Genomic DNA, 18,484 nt, shown 5'->3' on the forward strand with positions numbered 1-18,484 from the left:
ATTTTGTTCCCTGTGAAAATAAGAAATTTTGATCGCAAATTACATTTTATTGGAAAAAATGAATTTTTTTTTCATTTCACAGCCCAATTCAAATACGTGCTGTGAAAAAACTGTGCGGTCAAAATGGTAACAACAACCATAAATGAATTCCTTGAGGGGTTTAGTTTCCAAAATTGGGTCACTATTGGGGGATTCCTACTGTTTTGGCACCTCAACACCTTTTCAAACCTGGCATGCTGCCTAAAATATATTCTAATAAAAAAAAGAGGCCTCAAAATGCACTAGGTGCTTCTTTGCTTCTGGGGCTTGTGTTTTATTCCACGAGCACATTTCTAAAAACTGCAGAATCTGGACAATACATATTTAGTAGTGTTTCTCTGGTAAAACCTTCTGTGTTACAGAAAAAAAATTGAATAAAATTGAAATTCAGCAAGAAAAATTAAATTTGCAAATTTCACCTCCACATTGCTTTAATTCCTGTGAAATGCCAGAAGAGTTAAAAAAAACTTTCTAAATGCTGTTTTGAATACTTTGAGGGGTCTAGTTTTTAAAATGCGGTGTTTTATCAGGGTTTCTAATACATAGGCTCCTCAAAGCCACTTCAGAACTGAAGAGGTACCTTAAAAAAAAAGGCTTTTGAAATTTTCTTAAATATATGAGAAATTGCTGTTTATGTTCTAAGCCTTGTAACGTCCAAGAAAAATAAAAGAATGTTCGAAAAACGATGCCAATCTAAAGTAGACATATGGGAAATGTGAACTAGTAACTATTTTGCGTGGTATAACCATCTGTTTTACAAGCAGATGCATTTAAATTCTGAAAAATGCTATTTTTTCCAAATTTTCTCTAAATTTTTAAATTTTTCACCAATAAACACTGAATATATCGACCAAATTTTACCACGAACATGAAGCCCAATGTGTCACGAGAAAACAATCTCAGAATCGCTTGCATAGGTTTAAGCATTCCGACGTTATTACCACATAAAGTGAAATATGTCAGATTTGAAAAATGGGCTCTGAGTCTTAAGGCCAAAACTAGGCTGCGTCCTTAAGGGGTTAAAGAGGCTCTGTCGCTAATTTAGTAATGCCATATCTCCTAACTAATCTAATAGGTGTTGCCACACTGATAATGCTAGTGAAAATTGTGTCCCAAAACGATTCTTATTTCAAAAGTTATGACCTTTTTTCTAAATATGCTAATGAGCCCATACTTTCCAAATGGGTGGTGATTCTTCATTTTCTCTGTGGGCAGTGCTATATTTTGTCTGTATGTTGCTGTCCAATGACCATCATACAACTTCTCCCGCTTCCCTGCACAGCGTGATCTCCGTTTCAATAACGAGATCACGCTGTGTTGTCAATTCCAGCCACAGGTCCTTCAACACAGCAGCTCAGCACTCCTCCAGGAAGACGGTCCCTGCATCGCCTCCAGTCATTGCAGGAAGTCATCCTGTATTGTGTGTATATATATATATATATATATATATATATATATATATATATATATATATATATATATATATATATATATATATATATATATATATATAACACAGAGAGAAAAAAAAGATGCTTGATAAAGATCCTATTGTAGGATTGAAACGTCGCTTTTGTATTGGGATTGAATAAACCACCATTTTCTTCACACTGGAGTGCCGCAAATTTTTTTCCTCTCTGTGTTTTACATTTTCGTCCGAGGATCAGGACACTTTGCTGGGCACCCGTTCATATGGTCTTTTGTGAGTGCTGCTGCTTTCTCCTTTCTATATATATATATATATATATATATATATATATATATATATTTTTTATATATATATATATATATATATATATATATATATATATATATACTGTATATACACAGTTGCAGCTCTGTAACAATTAATAGTCTTCTCCCTCCGTCAGCCTCGATAGCTGTGGGGGGGGGGGGGGAGTGAAGAGTGCTATAAGGCTATATTCAAATAACAGTGAAAAAAACGGCTGTTGTAACTGTCAATTTTTCATGGCAGTTTTGCATCAGGGTGTTTCAAAATATTCATCCATTTCCTGGCCGTTTGACTGTTTTTGACCACTTGCCACCTGTTTTTCATAGCCGTTAAAAAAATGAATGAAAATAATTAATCAGGGTTTTTTTTGTCCCAACCCCTAAAATCACCACAGTGCCTATGTAGATAGTGACACAATGCCCTTGTAGATAGTGGCACAATGTCCATTGTAGATAGTGCTATGGCACCCACTGTAGATAGTGCCAGTGCCCTCTGTATATGGTGCCACAGTGCCCACATAGTGCCATAGTGTCCACTGTAGATTGTGCCAACCTAGATAGTGCCACACACTGTGCCCATGTAGAGAGCACTACACCCCTCTGTAGATAGCACTTCCCCTGTAGATAGCAATGCTCTGGCTAGGGACTCTGCTTCTATATGGAGCCCCTGGTGTCACTGTCTAAATATGGACACTGATGTCAGGGGCTCCCTCTAGGAGCGAAATCTCCGGCCAGGTATTACACTCCTGGCATCACTGTCCATATATGGACAGTAACATCCCCGGCCAAAGTGTCGTCAGCGTTCTGGCTGGGGATTCTGCTCCTAGAGGGCGCTTCAATGGCTCTATATACAGGGGGGTATATTCCGGCATCTCAAAGCCCCTAACGTATATGGACAGTGACGTCAAGGCCTTTCCCAAGACAGAAGGCCCCTGCCAGAGCACTTGCCATGCTCTGACCTGAGACTTCATTGGGGAGAGTGCCGGCAGACAGGAAAGTTACATAGTTACATAGTTTGTACGGTTGAAAAAAGACACATGTCCATCAAGTTCAACCAAGGGATGGGAAAGGGGAAGTAAAAAATTTCTACACGTAGGAGCGAATATTTTTTTGTTCTAGGAAATGATCTAAGCCTTTTTTAAAGCCATCTACTGTCCCTGCTGTGACCAGCTCCTGCGGTAGTCTATTCCATAAATTCACCGTTCTCACAGTAAGGGCAGATTCAGACGAACATTGCGTTTTTGCGCGCGCAAAAAACGTGGCGTTTTGAGCGCGCAAAAACCACTTGACAGCTGCGTGTGCCATCCGTCTATGATGCGCGGCTGCGTGATTTTCACGCAGCCGCCATCATAGAGATGAGGCTAGTCGACGCCCGTCACTGTCCAAGGTGCTGAAAGAGCTAACTGATCGGCAGTAACTCTTTCAGCACCCTCGACAGTGAATGCCGAACACAATATCGAGAAACCTGTTAAAAAAAAAAGAAAAAGTTCGTACTTACCGAGAACTTCCCTCCCGCCCCTTGCCTTGGTGACGCGTCCTTGGTGACGCGCCTCTCTTGACATCGGGCCCCACCTCCCTGGATGACGAGGCAGTCCATGTGACCGCTGCAGCCTGTGCTTGGCCTGTGATTGGCTGGAGCTGTCACTTGGACTGAATTGTCATCCCGGGAGGTCAGACTGGGAGGAAGAAGCTGGGAGTTATCGGTAAGTCAGAACTTCGTTTTTTTTTTACAGGTTCATGTATATTGGGATCGGAAGTCACTGTCCATGGTGCTGAAACAGTTTAACTCTTTCAGCACCCTGGACAGTGACTATCTCCTGACGTCGCGTACCGGAAATTTTTTTGCCGGGTTCGGCCAAAACGAGTTCGGCCGAACCCGGTGAAGTTCGGTTCGGTTGTCCGGGTTCGCTCATCTCAAAGACACTCCGTTTGGATGTTTGGAAACAGAAAAGCACGTGGTGCTTTTCTGTTTACATTCATCCTTTTGACAGCTGGTGCGCTGTTTCAGTCGGTTTGCACGGAAGTGCCTCCGTGCGACCTGCGTGGTTTTCACGCACCCATTGACTTCAATGGGTGCGTGATGTGAGAAATACGCGGAGATATTGAGCATGTCGCGCTTTTTGCGCAGCTGACAAATGCTGCGCAAAAAGCACGGACTGTCTGTACTGCCCCATAGACTTGTATTGGTCTGTGCGTGGCGCGTGAAAACCACGCGGCCCGCACGGACCCAATACACGCTCGTGTGAATCCCCCCTAAAAAAGGCTTGTCTCCTCTGCGGGTTGAACCTTTCTTTTTCCAGACGGAGGGAGTGCCCCTGGTTTTTTGAGGGGGTTTTACATGGAACAGGATTTCACCATATTTTTTGCATGTGCCGTTCATATATTTATATAAGTTAATCATGTCCCCTCTTAGTCGTCTTTTTTCAAGGCTAAATAGGTTTAGTTCTTCTAATCTTTCCCCATAACTTATATTCTCCATGCCCCTTATTAGCTTTGTTGCTCTACTTTGTATTTTTTCCAACTCCAGGGCATCCTTTCTATGAACTGGAGCCCAGAACTGGACTGCATATTCTAGATGAGGCCTCACTAATGCTTTGTAAAGTGGCAATATTCCATCCCTATCCCGCGAGTCCATGCCTCTTTTAATACACGACAATATCTTGCTGGCCTTTGAAGCGGCTGATTGACATTGCATGCTGTTATTTAGTTTATGATTTACAAGTACACCCAGATCCTTCTCAACAAGTGACTTTCTCAGTGTAGCTCCCCCTAGGACATATGATGCGTGCAGGTTGTTCGTACCCAGGTGCATAACTTTACATTTATCTACATTAAACTTCATCTGCCAAGTGGATGCCCAAACACTCAGTTTGTTTAAATCCGCTTGAAAGTGCAGCACTGCTTCAATGTGTTGTTTGATGAAAGATGGTTGTTTGATGAAACTAAGGGGGAATCATGCCAGCACTTGTGGAGAGAGCCGGCAGACAGGAAAGTACAGCGCTGTTCACACTGAAGCAGCACTGCACACATAAAACCCCGTTCTAGGCTGCCAACGTTTATATACGTGACAACTGCATGGGGCATCGGCAGTTGGAACGTATGTAGCCGTATCGCTGTCGTGAAAGGGTAAAGCAAATTCCTAAACACTTAAAAGTCTATCTCTCACTTTATAGAACTTGTAACAAATCTTAGAGACATTTCAGATGTTGTGATTGTTAATGTCCATGTACTGAGACCCCACTGATCGCTAGCACAAAGGTGAACAAACTTTCTTATATTCTAAGCTAGGAGGTTCTCAGAGCGTGGAATCAACAGACGATATCTTCTCTATGACACGGCAGAAGTTGTTTAACCCCTTCACGCAAAATCACATAACTGTACGTGATGAGGGTTAAGGGGAAGTTTGGAGTGAGCTTACGGGCTGAGCTTGCTCCATACACAGCGGGTGACGGCTGTTACACGCAGTTGACACCTCCCTGCAATGAGCGGTATCAAAGTTCACTTTGATTCCGCCAGCTTAACACCTTAAATGCCGCGATCAATCGCGACAGCGGCATTTAAAGTGTTCGAATCAGGTGGGCGCCCCCTCAAACACGCGATCGCGCCCCCCCCGCGGCACGATCGGCCGGTTACAACGGTTGCTATGGCAGACTGGGGGCCGAACAAAAGCCCGAGGTCTTCCATCTTTGTACTCCGACAGCGCTTCAAAGGAGACTGTCAGAATCACGATATACTGCAATACATTAGTATTGCAGTATATCATGCAAGCGATCCAACGATCGCTGCTTCAAGTCTCCTAGGGGGGACTAATAAAAAAAGTAAAAAATCAGTTAAATAAAGATTTTTGTTATGTTCCAAAAACAATAAAGCATTAAAAGTTCAAAAAACTCCCCTTTTCACATTTTTCTCCTAAATCAATGTTAAAAAAAATAAAAGTCAACATAACTGGTATCACCAGGTCCGTAAAAAAAAGTCCGAACTATCGCAATATAGCGTTGTTTAACCCGCTCAGTGAATGCTGTAAAAATATATATATAAAACACGCAAATTGCTGTTTTTTGGTCACCTTAGCGCTCAAACAAAAATTAAATAGAAAATGTTTAAAAAGTCGCATATACCCAAAAATGGTATCAGTGAAAACTACAGCTCGCCCCGCAAAACGTAAGCCCTCACATCGCTAAATTGATGGAAAAATAAAAAAGTGGTAAAACATAAAACAAAACATATAAATTTGGTATGGCCGTAATCGTATCAACCTGTAGAATAAGGTGAATATGTTGTTTTTACCGCCTGATGGATGTCGTAAAAACAAAACCCCCCCAAAAAATGGCGTAATCGCTGTTTTTTGCCCATTTCACGCCACAAATATTTTTTTTTCAGCTTCCCAGTACATTATGCAGTACAATAAATGGAGCCATGAAAAACTACAACTTGTCCTGGAAAAAACAAGCCCTCATATGGCGATATAGACAGAAAAATAAAAAAAAATATAGCTTTTGAAAGGTGGTGAGAAAAAAACAAAAGTGAAAAAGGGCTGCGTCCTGAAGATGTTAAAAAAAAAACAACTATCTCCAAAGTGTGAGATAACAACCTGTTACATACCCTATATGTAACCTGTGTAGCTGAATGGTGGCCCTGCTGGCAAGGGGGACCACTGTTACATTAACCCCTTCCCGACATTTGCTGTAAATGTACGTCATGGAAAGCATTGACTTCCCGCAAAATGCCATATATTTACGGCAAATGTTTGGCACCGGTTCAGAAGCTGAGCCGGTGCCATCATCGTCGGATCTCAGCTGTATCTTACAGCTGACATCCGACTGTAATGGCGGGGACCGAAATTAGCTTCGATCCCCGCCATTAACCCCTTAAGTGCAGCACTCAAACGCGATCGCTGCACTTAAGGTGTTTGCAGCACATCGGAACCCCAGCAATGAAATTGCCGGGGTTCCGGTGGCTGCAATGGCAACCGGAGGCCTAATACTGGCCTCCCAGTCTGCCTAGCACCGAAGCCGGTCAAGATCCGCCCGGCGGCGGAGCCTGATCGGCTTCCGTAGCTGCCGGCAAGATGGCGCCGGGTCAGGAGCTGATCCGGCGTCATCAGCGGTGGAAGTCAGCTGTACTGTACAGCTGACATCCACCTGTAACGAAAGCGATTGCTGCATCGTAGCGGTTACTAGCAGATCGCCAGCCCTGACAGGCAATCAGGACTGGCGACTGCTGTTATGGCAACAGGAGACACAATGGTCTCCTGCTCTGCCATTACGGAAGCCGATTTAGGCCCCGCCGGGAGGCGAAGCCTAATCGGCTTGCTGTCAGTGAATGACTGACAGATCTAATACAATGCACTACATAGGTAGTGCAATGTATTAGAAAAAAAAAAATCTGACCGTTGGACCTTCAAGTCCCCTAGTGGGACTTGAGAAAAAGTGTAAAAAAAAAGTATAAAAAAGTGTAAAAAAAAGTGCAAAAAATAAAAGCTTGAAAACAATAAAAGTTTCAAGTAATCAAATAAAACACAATCCCCCTTTTACTCTTATCATGTATTTGGTATCGCCACGACCGTGACGACCTGAGGTATCAAAATATTATATTATTTATTTCACGCGGTGAACAGCGTAAAAAAAAACGTTACCAGAGTTTCTGTTTTTTGGTCACTTTGCCCTACAAATATTAGAATAAAAAGTGATTAAAAAGTCGCACGTATCCAAAAATGGTACCTATAAAAACTATAGCTCGTCCCGCAAAAAAACAAGCCCCCCTACACCTCCGTCGATAAAAAAATTAAACAGTTATGGTTCTCACAACTTGGCGACAGAAAAAGTAATTTTATTGTGCAAAAAGTTGTAAAACATAAAAAAGTGCTATAAATTAGGTATCGCCGGAAATCGTACTGACCCGCAGAATAAAGTTAACATGTCATTTATAACGCATGGTGAACGCTGTATAAAAAAAACTAAAAAAGCTATGCCAGAATTGCGTTTTTTTGTTTACCTGGCATCCCAAAAAATAGGATAAAAGGTGATCAAAAAGTTGCATGTACCCCAAAATGGTACCAATAATAACTACAGCTCGTCCCGCAACAAACCAGCCCTCATACCGCTACGTCTATGAAAAATAAAATTAGTTATGGCTCCAATAAGGAGATAAAAAATATGCAGTTGTGCTGACCCGAGGGGAACATTTCTTCTGTTTCAAGAGGCGATTTATCAAGGACCTAAAATTAGGGAACCAGGAAGGGGAGAGCCCAAACATATCCGCTGGAAGCGACGGTGCCCGTATTATACCAGGACAACACTTTCCCAGCAAAATTCCCCAAACTACAAAGGTGCGGAGTGTGGACCAAAAGGGGCATAAGAAAGGATGCCATTTATCAGTGCGACACCAGCCTGTGCAGAAAGGATTGCTTCACAGCGTAACACACATCTATGGATTTATTTATTTTTTACCCCATTATTATACCACCTGACTATGCCCCTTATATACTCCGCCCCGCTTACATGTACCCCCACATTATAAATGGAAACACCAGCAATACTCAAACAAATATAGTACCAAGCAAAATCCGCTCTCCAAAAGCCAAATGGTGCTCCCTCGGCTCTGAACCCTACAGCGTGCCCAAACAGCAGTTTCCTTCAACATATATGGCATCATCATACCTGGGAGAACCCTTTTAACAATTTTTGGGGTGTATGTCTCCAGCGTCATAAGCTTGGCATGACATATTTGTCACTGAAATGGCATATCTAGGGAAAAATATAAATTTTTAATTTGCACCATCCGCTTTATTATTTCACATCTGAGCCTCTGCAGTTGTGAACCAATACTTTGTAAATCGCCAAATTAGGCCTCCACTCCGCATGGTACTCTCCACTCCTGAGCCCTGTCATATGTCCAGGCAAAAGATTAGGGTCACATGTAGGGTGTTTCTAAAACCGGGAAACACTGCATAATAATTAGAGAGCTGTCTCGTTATGGTGGCACAAGCCGGGCACCCCATATTGGCATATCTATGGAAAAAAATCCCATTTTCACTCTGCAACATTGAGTGCACACTAATTTCTACAAAACACCTGCAGGGTTAAAATGCTTACTACACCCCTTGGTAAATGCATTGAGGGGTGTAGTTTCCAAAATGGGGTCACTTCTGGGGGGTTTCCACTGTTTTGGGCCCACAGGCGCCCAGAAACCAATCCAGCAACATCTGCACTCCAAATGGCGGTCCTTCACTTCTGAGCCCTGCCGTTTGCCCAAACAGCAGTTTATGACCACATATGGGGTATTGCCGTACTCGGGAGAAATTGCTTTATAAATGTTGGTTTCTTTTTTTCCTTTATTTGTTGAAAAAATTTGCGCTAAAACTACGTCTTATTGAAGAAAAAGGATTGTTTTTATTTTCACTGCCCAATTCTAATAAGTTCTATGAAACATCTGTGGGGTCAAAACGCTCACTACACCACTAGATGAATTCCTCAAGAGGTGTAGTTTCCTAAGGGAATGTGCACACACACTAATTACGTCCGTAATTGACGGACGTATTTCGGCCGCAAGTACCGGACCGAACACAGTGCAGGGAGCCGGGCTCCTAGCATCATACTTATGTACGATGCTAGGAGTCCCTGCCTCTCCGTGGAACTACTGTCCCGTACTGAAAACATGATTACAGTACGGGACAGTTGTCCTGCAGCGAGGCAGGGACTCCTAGCATCGTACATAACTATGATGCTAGGAGCCCGGCTCCCTGCACTGTGTTCGGTCCGGTACTTGCGGCCGAAATACGTCCGTCAATTACGGACGTAATTAGTGTGTGTGCACATACCCTAAATGGAGTCACTTTTTGGGCGTTTTCATTGTTTTGTCCCCTCAGGGGCTTTGCAAATGTGACCTGGCCTCCGCAAATCATTCCTGCTAAATGTGATCTCCAAAAGCCAAATAGCGCTCTTTCCCTTCGAAGCCCTGCCGTGTGTCCAAACAGCCGTTTATGACCACATGTGGGGTATTGTTTTACTCGGCAGAAATTGCTTTACAAATTTTACGGTGCTTTTTATCCTTCAGTCCTTGTGGAAATGAGAAAAAATTAGCTAAACCTACATTTTCTTTGAAAAAATTTAGACTGTCAATTTCAGGGCCTACTTCCAATAATTTATGCAAAAAACCTGTGGGGTCAAAACACTCACTATACCCCTAGATAATTTCCTCAATGGGTGTAGTTTCCAAAATGGGGTCACTTGTGGGGGGTTTCCACTGTTTTGTCCCCTCAGGGGCTTTGTAAATGTGACATGGCCTCCGCAAACCATTCCTGCTAAATGTGAACTCCAAAAGCCAAATAGCGCTCTTTCCCTTCTCAGCCACGCCGTGTCTCCAAACAAAAAGTTTATTACCACATGTGGGGTATTGTTTTACTCGGGAGAAATTGCTTTTCAAATTTTGCGGTGCTTATTCTCCTTCAGTCCTTGTGGAAATGATAAAAAATTAGCTAAACCTAAATTTTCTTTGAAAAAATTTAGATTTTAATTTTCACGGCCTAATTCCAATAATTTCTGTAAAAAACCTGTGCGGTCAAAATGCTCACTACACCCCTAGATAATTTCCTTGAGGTGTGTAGTTTCCCAGATGGGGTCACTTTTGGGGGATTTTCACTGTTTTGGCACCGCAAGAGTCCTGACATGGTTCCTAAAATATATTCTAACAATAATAAGGCCCCAAAATCCTGTAGGTGCTCCTTTGCTTCTGAGGCCGGTGCTTCAGTCCAGTAGCACGCTAGAGCCACATGTGGGATATTTCCTAAAACTGCAGAACCTGGGCAACAAATATTGAGTTGCATTTTTCTGGTAAAACCTTCTGTGTTATAAAAAAAATTGTATTAAAAATGTATTTCTGAAAAAAAAAATGACATTTGTAAATTTCACCTCTACTTTGCTTTAATTTCTGTGAAATGTGTAAAGGGTTAAGACATTTTCTAAATGCTGTTTTGAATACTTTGAGGGGTGACGTTTTTAAAATGGGGTGACTTTTTGGGGGTTTCTAATATATAAGGCCCTCAAAGCAACTTCACAACTGAACTGGCCCCTGTAAAAATAGCCTTTTGAAATTTTCTTGAAAATGTGAGAAATTGCTGCTAAAGTTCTAAGCCTTGTGATGTCATAGAAAAATAAAAGGATGTTCAAGAAACGATGCCAATCTAAAGTAGACATATGGGGGATGTTAATTAGCAAGAATTTTGTGTATTATAACTGCCTGTCTTACAAGCAGATACATTTAAATTGAGAAAAATGCAAATTTTTGCAATTTTTCGCTAAATTTTTGGTGTTTTTCACAATTAAATACTGAACATATTCAGCAAATTTTGCCAGTAACTTAAAGTGCAATGTGTCACGAGAAAACAATCTCAGAATCGCTTGGATAGATGAAAGCATTCCGTAGTTATTACCACATAAAGTGAAACATGTCAGATTTGAAAAATGAGGCTCTGTCAGGAAGGTCAAAGTGGCCAAAGAGGGAAGGGGTTAAAAAAATAATTGTAATTCCTACTGTCTATTAGATGATATGTAAGGAACAACACTCCATCCTATCCATGTCTGACATTACTGGTGGATTGGTACAGCTGTGAGGGATTATCTGCAGAGCCATGAATGAGGTAGTCTATGGCTGGCACCCACTGTCATCAAATTACAATTCAGAAATCAATGAGCCCAGGAGAAATCTCTGTTGTTGGTGTCTGTCCCTGGTAAAGCTACTTTGATAGCATAAGAGTGTTTCAGTCAGAAGTTAGTTTTACTCAGGTAAGCTACTGTGACATCACAAGTGTGTTTCCATCAGGTAAGCTACTGTGAAACAAAAAGTGAGTTTCCGTCAGGTAAGCTGTTGTGACATCACAAGTGGGTTTCAATAAGTTATCCTGCTGTGACATCACAGATGGGTTTAAATCTGGTATGCTGCTGTGACATCACAAGTGGGGTTTAGTCAGGTAAACTGCCTTGACATCAAAACTCGGTTTCTCTCAGGTAAGCTGTTGTGACATCACCATTTGATTTCAGGCAGGTAACATGTTGTGACATCACAGCTAGTTTTAGTTAGGTGAGGAATTGTGATATCATAAGGGTGTTTTAGTCAGGTAAGTAGCTATAATATCACAACTCTCTAAGCTGCTGTGATATCAAAACTGTGTTTTAACTTAAGGCAGGAGCAGCTTCAGACACCTTGTAGATAGTTTGAGCAGTCACTTCATGACTAATGGCCAGTATCTCAGCCATTTCTTTTTATCCCTGGCAGATTTATGTCCCTTTATCTCCACTTTGGGCTTATTTATTTGTAAAGACCTTCTACAGTGATGTAGAGCAGCCCTTCTGGAAATTGAAGTGAAACACCACATTATTCGTCCTGACCTGTATAGCACAGAGGAATGTTTAGCCATATTGCACACTTGTATAGAGAACAATATTGAAAAGTTCACAAAGTGTAATCTCACCTGACATTACATGACGCAGCCTCTTTAGATTGCTTGCGGAACCAGCCATGCTGGGCCCTCCTGCACTCACTGCCTGTAATCAAGCCATCATTATCCTGGTCCAGATTCAGAAATGTGGCACGAGCTTGCTCCCGCTCCTTTAGTGATAAGAGCCTCTGCAGCGAATTCTTACAAAATAATTAAATTCATCAATTACATAATAAAAGAAAACATGACGTGCATCAGGGATATAATTTAGTGTCATATTGTTATATATTGGCAAGGGAGCTACCACTGTTGCATTGCAGCACTGGGGCTATGTCTTTGGACTTTGGCACCATCTAAGAAGAGTTTGCAATTACTCCCTTAGCTTGTTTCGGTTTGTTTTGGGTATTCTGGTTCCCCCATTGAATATTCTTTAGTACAAGCGGAAATGAAGAAAAAAAATCAGATTGTGAGCTCCAATAGAGTCTAAGACAAAAAGGTTTGCTGCTCATTCTTGGCAAACATTTATCAATATTTTAGCCAGTTGTAGGTCAATCAGGATTGCTTACTTCATCTGGCTAAAAAAGTTATATAAAAGTCCCTTAAAACCTACTGTATGTGCACCTTCACTACCATTTTGTAAAAATTTCTCCAAAGAATCTTACGTAAATAATGAAGCAACTTCATTAAAAATGTCTTAACATTTGTTTTCATCTTCTTTGCAAAACCAAACATCTCTATGGTAACAGACAGCAAACAAACTCTGTGTAGTCTGATCCTGCAGTCACATTCCCTTCTACTGTATCTGTCCCCTACTTCTCCCTAACATATTTTGGAGATTAGCAAGATGTAACACTGCACATAGAGCGTTGTGCTGATATTGCTTAATGTACGTTCATTTAAATTCTAAATTGCTTTGGAATTTAAGTGAACGTACATTAAGCAATATCAGCACAACGCTCTATGTGCAGTGTTAACTCGTTTTTGATCATTTAATAATACAGTGGGGATGGCAGGCTTTCTTACTGGTGAGATTAATGTGGCTAAATGGATGAATGATGCCAAGGAAGTTTTTTCGGAAAATGAATTGGCATCCCAAACACAACATCTCAGCATTAATGCATCTTTTAATAAACTCACAAAAACGTACAAGGACCATATCAGATCCTGGTGGGAGATTCAAACTCTAGATACCTACCTAAAAAATAAGATCGTACCTCGAGGTTTACGCATTACCCTTATTCCAGCAGCAAGGGTAAGGTCACCTGACCTTCTTAAAAAATGGGAGGAGTCCATTGATTCCTCCTTGAGATTTATGGGGATTTTATTGGAGGAAGATAAGGTTCTATTGGCCCGTAGCTCTAATGAATTAAAAGAGGGAATTGAAGCAGTCAAAAAATTCTCTAGTAATCCAGATTTTGAGAGAAAGGAAGTTGTACTTCAGCAGGGTATAGAGAAATTCACTGGGCACATTAAAGAACGGAAGCATTTCCAATATGTCCGTGACACCGCTGATTTTAAGGAGGGCAAAATCTTTGATTACAGTACTAAGAATGTAATGGGCCAGGAACAGGACACGGAACTCTCTTCCTCTGAACAAGAGCAATCGGATTCAGATAATCCAAGACCCCCGAATAGAAGGCTCAGGGGTAATCAATATCAGGGGAGATATCCCACCCGCATGAACCAACGAGGTAGAGGTTAAAACTCCAATAGAGAGGTTTTTTTTAGACAGGAGTCATCCCATCTCAGAGTACCTCCTACGAGACCGGAGAGAAACATAATTTTTAGTCACAAGGAGGATGATTTGCAGATCATGAATCTCTCATCACGACTTTTGACTACAGAAGAGACCAGCATTCTATAGAAGGGGTTGTCATTTGTGCCCACAAATAGATTTGACCTATTCACGTGGGTCAAGGATCTCAATCTCTTTGTGCGTAAGCTTAAATGGAAAACATTTTTTAAAACCCATGACAGGCGACAGTGCTTGGAATTAGGGATCCAAGAGGAAGATCTACCACATTTCAGAGTACTTGATCAACTACTACAAGAGGGTCAGAGAAATACGGGTTATGGACCATTCACGAATTTGCGGCTTCCATCAATAAGAAATGCACCCGTCAACGATAATACACCTATTGACGTATTTTTAGAGGTAGTGGTTGATCAATTGAAGAAAATGGCCTCCGGTGATTTAATTAAATTCAACACCTCTAAAGAGGAGATGAATGCCCTACAAGCACTTGAACAAGATGAGACCATTGTCATTAAGGCTTCTGACAAGGGGGGTAATATTGTGGTGATGGATCGGAGGCAGTATATAACAATGTGTCATCGTATTTTGAGAGATTCAGATTGCTATCGTATTTTACCGAGTGACCCAATGAGGACCTTTGCGCGTATTCTCAAACAACTGGTGAACCAGGGTAAATCTCTGAATCTACTCAATACTGATGAACAACGATTTATACTTGTCGACCATCCACAATATGCAACATTTTATAGCTTACCTAAGGTACATAAAGGCATATCTCCCCTCAAGGGATGCCCTATTGTATCAGGGGTAGACAACCTGACTCAAAATGCTGGTCTCTACATCGATCAAATCCTCAAACCCCTGGTGCTGACTCTTACATCCTATGTGAGAGATACTATGGATGTATTAAGTAGACTTGAAGATATCAGATGTGATGCGGGGGTTCTCTTGGCCTCATTGGATGTTGAGGCCCTCTACAGCTCCATACCCCATGAATCAGGCTGTAGGGCAGTGGGGGACTTCCTTAATGAAAGGGGACTACAGTTTCAGGCTCATAACGAGTTTGTAGTCGATCTACTCAGATTTGTCCTTGAACATAACTTCTTCCTGTTTGATGGAAAATACTATCAGCAGCTCAGGGGGGTGGCCATGGGTTGTCCCTGTGCCCCCTCCTATGCCAACCTATATCTGGGCTGGTGGGAGAGGAAGGTTGTGTTCAGTGATGACATGGAGAGATGGACATCTACGATTCTGTTTTGGCTAAGATTCATTGACGATGTCCTGGTTCTCTGGACGGGAACCAAGGAACAGTTCAATGAATTCGTGTCCATCCTTAACATCAATGAGATGGGGCTTTATTTTACCTCGGAGATCCATGATAACAAAATAACATTCCTTGATATTAATATATTCAAGACCGAACAAGGATGCATCCAAACTATTGTATTCAGGAAGAGTACAGCGACTAATAGTCTACTTAGGTGGGAGAGCTGGCACCCTGGACCCTTGAAAAAGGGAATACCCAAGGGGCAGTACATTAGGGTACGCAGGAATTGTTCCACTATCACAGACTTCAAATTAGCTGCTACAGATCTACAAAATAGATTTCTTTGGAGAGGGTACCCCCAGAAGGTCCTGAGATCATCGTATCAACATGCTCTAAATAACAACCGTAGCGACTTACTTACTCCTAGGAAGAGTTCGAATGATGAGCAGATACGAATCATAGGGACCTTTGATTCCTCCAATTGGGAAGTGATGAAGATACTCCAAGCCTACTGGGGTATTCTTAAAGCGGATCCCGATATTGGAAGCTTGGTGGGTGAGAGACCTCTGGTGACATATAGGAGGGGTAGAAACATAAGGGACCGCCTGGTGCATATCCATCTGCAGCCTACCTCCCCTACATCATGGTTACCACTTGATATCAAGGGCACATACAGATGTGGCTCTTGTAAGGCGTGTGACTCCATACTATGCTGCAAGACCTTTCAGAGTCATACTACAGGGAGGACGTTTGCAAATAGATCATTCATTAAATGCAAAACAAGAGGAGTGGTTTATCTTATATCGTGTACCTGTGGGTTGCAATACATTGGAAAGACATCAAGGGAGTTTAGGAGAAGGATCAGGGACCACATAGGGGACATTCGTAGAAATGAGGATACTCCGGTAGCGAGACATGTATGGGAGTGCCACGCTGGCAATACAAATGTGATTTTATTTCAGGGGATTGAACATATACGACCATCGGCTAGGGGGGAGATTTGGACAAGAGGATTCTGCAAAAAGAGGCCCAATGGATTTTCTGGATGCAGACGGTGCAACCTGCGGGCCTCAATGAGCAATTGTCCTTTAATTGTTTTCAATAACCCTATCTTTGCAATATACCTCTGGCAGTATCCCCCCTTTTCAGAATTGTCACATATCTCCGAATGTCTGTAATCTTGGCTCTAAGTCATGTGTGTATACCACCTCCAATATTTTGCTTATCGAAGGTACATGGTTCCTATTTATTGCACTAAAACTGCTGTGTGCAATAAGCCATCTGGTGCCAGTTCTTCTCTGCCAGTTGTTTATATGGCCGCCTTGTATCACTGGTTTCTAGGGACGCTCTAATCTCCTCCCATCGTCGGTAGCGCTGCGCCGTCTATGGCTGGTCTCAGGCGGGTGACGTCATTCACGCATGCCTGCGTGGTATTGGCTGTTCGGGCGCCGTGCCTCCGGACAGTGGGTGGGATCCAGGACTATATTAGGCTGGCGTTCACTCGGCTCGTGTCCGACCAGCTGACTAGTGTCGTGCACGAGCCGGGTGAATGTTAATGGCACGCTACATGTGTTAACCGGCCTACCTGTGTTTTTAATGCAAATAACTAACATTGTGACCCCTGATGACGCGCACTAATAACTGAGGGTGCTGAAACGCGTTGGGACACACATATAGCCACAGCTCTAGTGGCAGGGATCACCAGGTTTATAATATAACGTATAGGGACTCTATAATATACGCAAGTACAGATACACATGGACAACTTCAGTATCCACTAGCGTTTCCCTACTGGTTTACCTGCTTTTGCCTTATACAATTCTTTTTGGCTACTGAGCCTATTTTTTAGTACTGATTACTACAATAAAGATCAATTTTAATCGTTCATTAAGGCAGTGATATATATTAGCAAGATGTAGTGGACTGATGGAATGGAGTATTACTGCAGGATCAGACTACACAGGCCTGCTTGTTGTCTGTTACCATGGAGATGCGCATATTTGCATAATAGCTATAGATACAAAATGGCAGGACATTTTTAATGACAACGTTTAGTAAACTTTTTTATTTTATATGCATACCAGCAATAAAAATTTATTTGTTGTGCCTATAAATAATATAATTGTAAATTGTATTACAATACATCAATAATTAGTATAAACCATTATTGAACAGTAAGGCAAAACTTAAAAACTTAAAAGTAGAATTAGTGGCAGTATAACTTTAGAACTTTTATTTAATTCAGATCTCTCATTTTTTTAGATGTATGTGTAAATAGTAATATACAGGTCGGACCATTTAAGGGAAAAGAATCAGGCAGCATTTCTCTGTCACAAATATGATCCATGTGTTCAGTATAATGAACCTGGCACCAGAAACAGCTAATATCACTCTGTAATGAGTAAACATTCTATTACTAAACTCATATTTCTTTTAAAAACAGATAAAATAGAAATGCATACATAATCTGATCACGAAAATTAAGAATTCACTAAGTTGGCGAGCCAGCCAGGAAAAAGAGGACACAATGTCTTTTTAAGACCAGAATGAAGAAACCAACAATAATCTCAACATTTGTATGAAACTGAAGACAACCGACCTGTGAGCGCAGCTTTTGCAGTAGGCAGACAGACTCATGGGAAAGGAAATCATCCCATTCTATCTGCCCCTTCTTCTCTGAATCCATCGAGGAGAACTGTAGACTGGCTTGTTCCTCAAGTTCATCACTTAACTGCTTCTCTTGCATTCGTCGGTTCACCAGATGCTTGTAATGGAGGAAGTCATCCAGGGTTAGGGTACATTCTGTGTTAAGAAGTAGAATTGACAGAGAGCTCATTAGTATACATCTCTTACAGAGATGGTAACATGGTCTGGAGGGCTGAGTTAAAACAACAGGGTCAGACCCCACTGGAGTACCAAAAGATCCCCCTGTGGGCCCAGTAATACACAAGAAATAGCACCAAATGTCGCCATTTGGAGGTGACTTTGGAGCCCATAAATTGCCCCTAGAACATATTTTTTATGGGTTTAAATAAAAAATAAAAATCTGTGAGAGCGTATTGATATGTCTTCTATAGGAAATAATAACAGCAATTTTTACAATGCAATTAAAAGTGGAGGTGCAGATGTTTTGTGTAGAAGGAGGGTGGGCAGTGGTGGGCTCAAGTTACCCTAGTCCGATAACATCAGTAACAATCAGCTCACACAAGACTTGTGTTCAGTATGCCTAGTAGAAGCTCTTCAATGACGTGTTCCC

The 18,484-nt window shown here is 41.7% G+C and overlaps 1 protein-coding gene across 1 annotated transcript in view; it reads right to left on the minus strand.

The window, feature by feature from the left end:
- The window catches only part of PHF24 (PHD finger protein 24), a 140,574-nt gene that overhangs the window by 17,769 nt on the left and 104,321 nt on the right, over positions 1-18,484 (minus strand). The window contains exons 5-6 of the mRNA XM_075839795.1: positions 17,828-18,030; positions 12,239-12,405 (exon numbers count right to left, since the gene is read on the minus strand). Of these exons, the coding sequence (XP_075695910.1) occupies positions 12,239-12,405; positions 17,828-18,030 (370 nt within the window). The remainder of the gene's footprint in view (positions 1-12,238; positions 12,406-17,827; positions 18,031-18,484) is intronic.

The sequence above is a fragment of the Rhinoderma darwinii genome, chromosome 1 (assembly GCF_050947455.1).
Source record: "Rhinoderma darwinii isolate aRhiDar2 chromosome 1, aRhiDar2.hap1, whole genome shotgun sequence".
Classification (NCBI taxonomy): domain Eukaryota; kingdom Metazoa; phylum Chordata; class Amphibia; order Anura; family Rhinodermatidae; genus Rhinoderma; species Rhinoderma darwinii.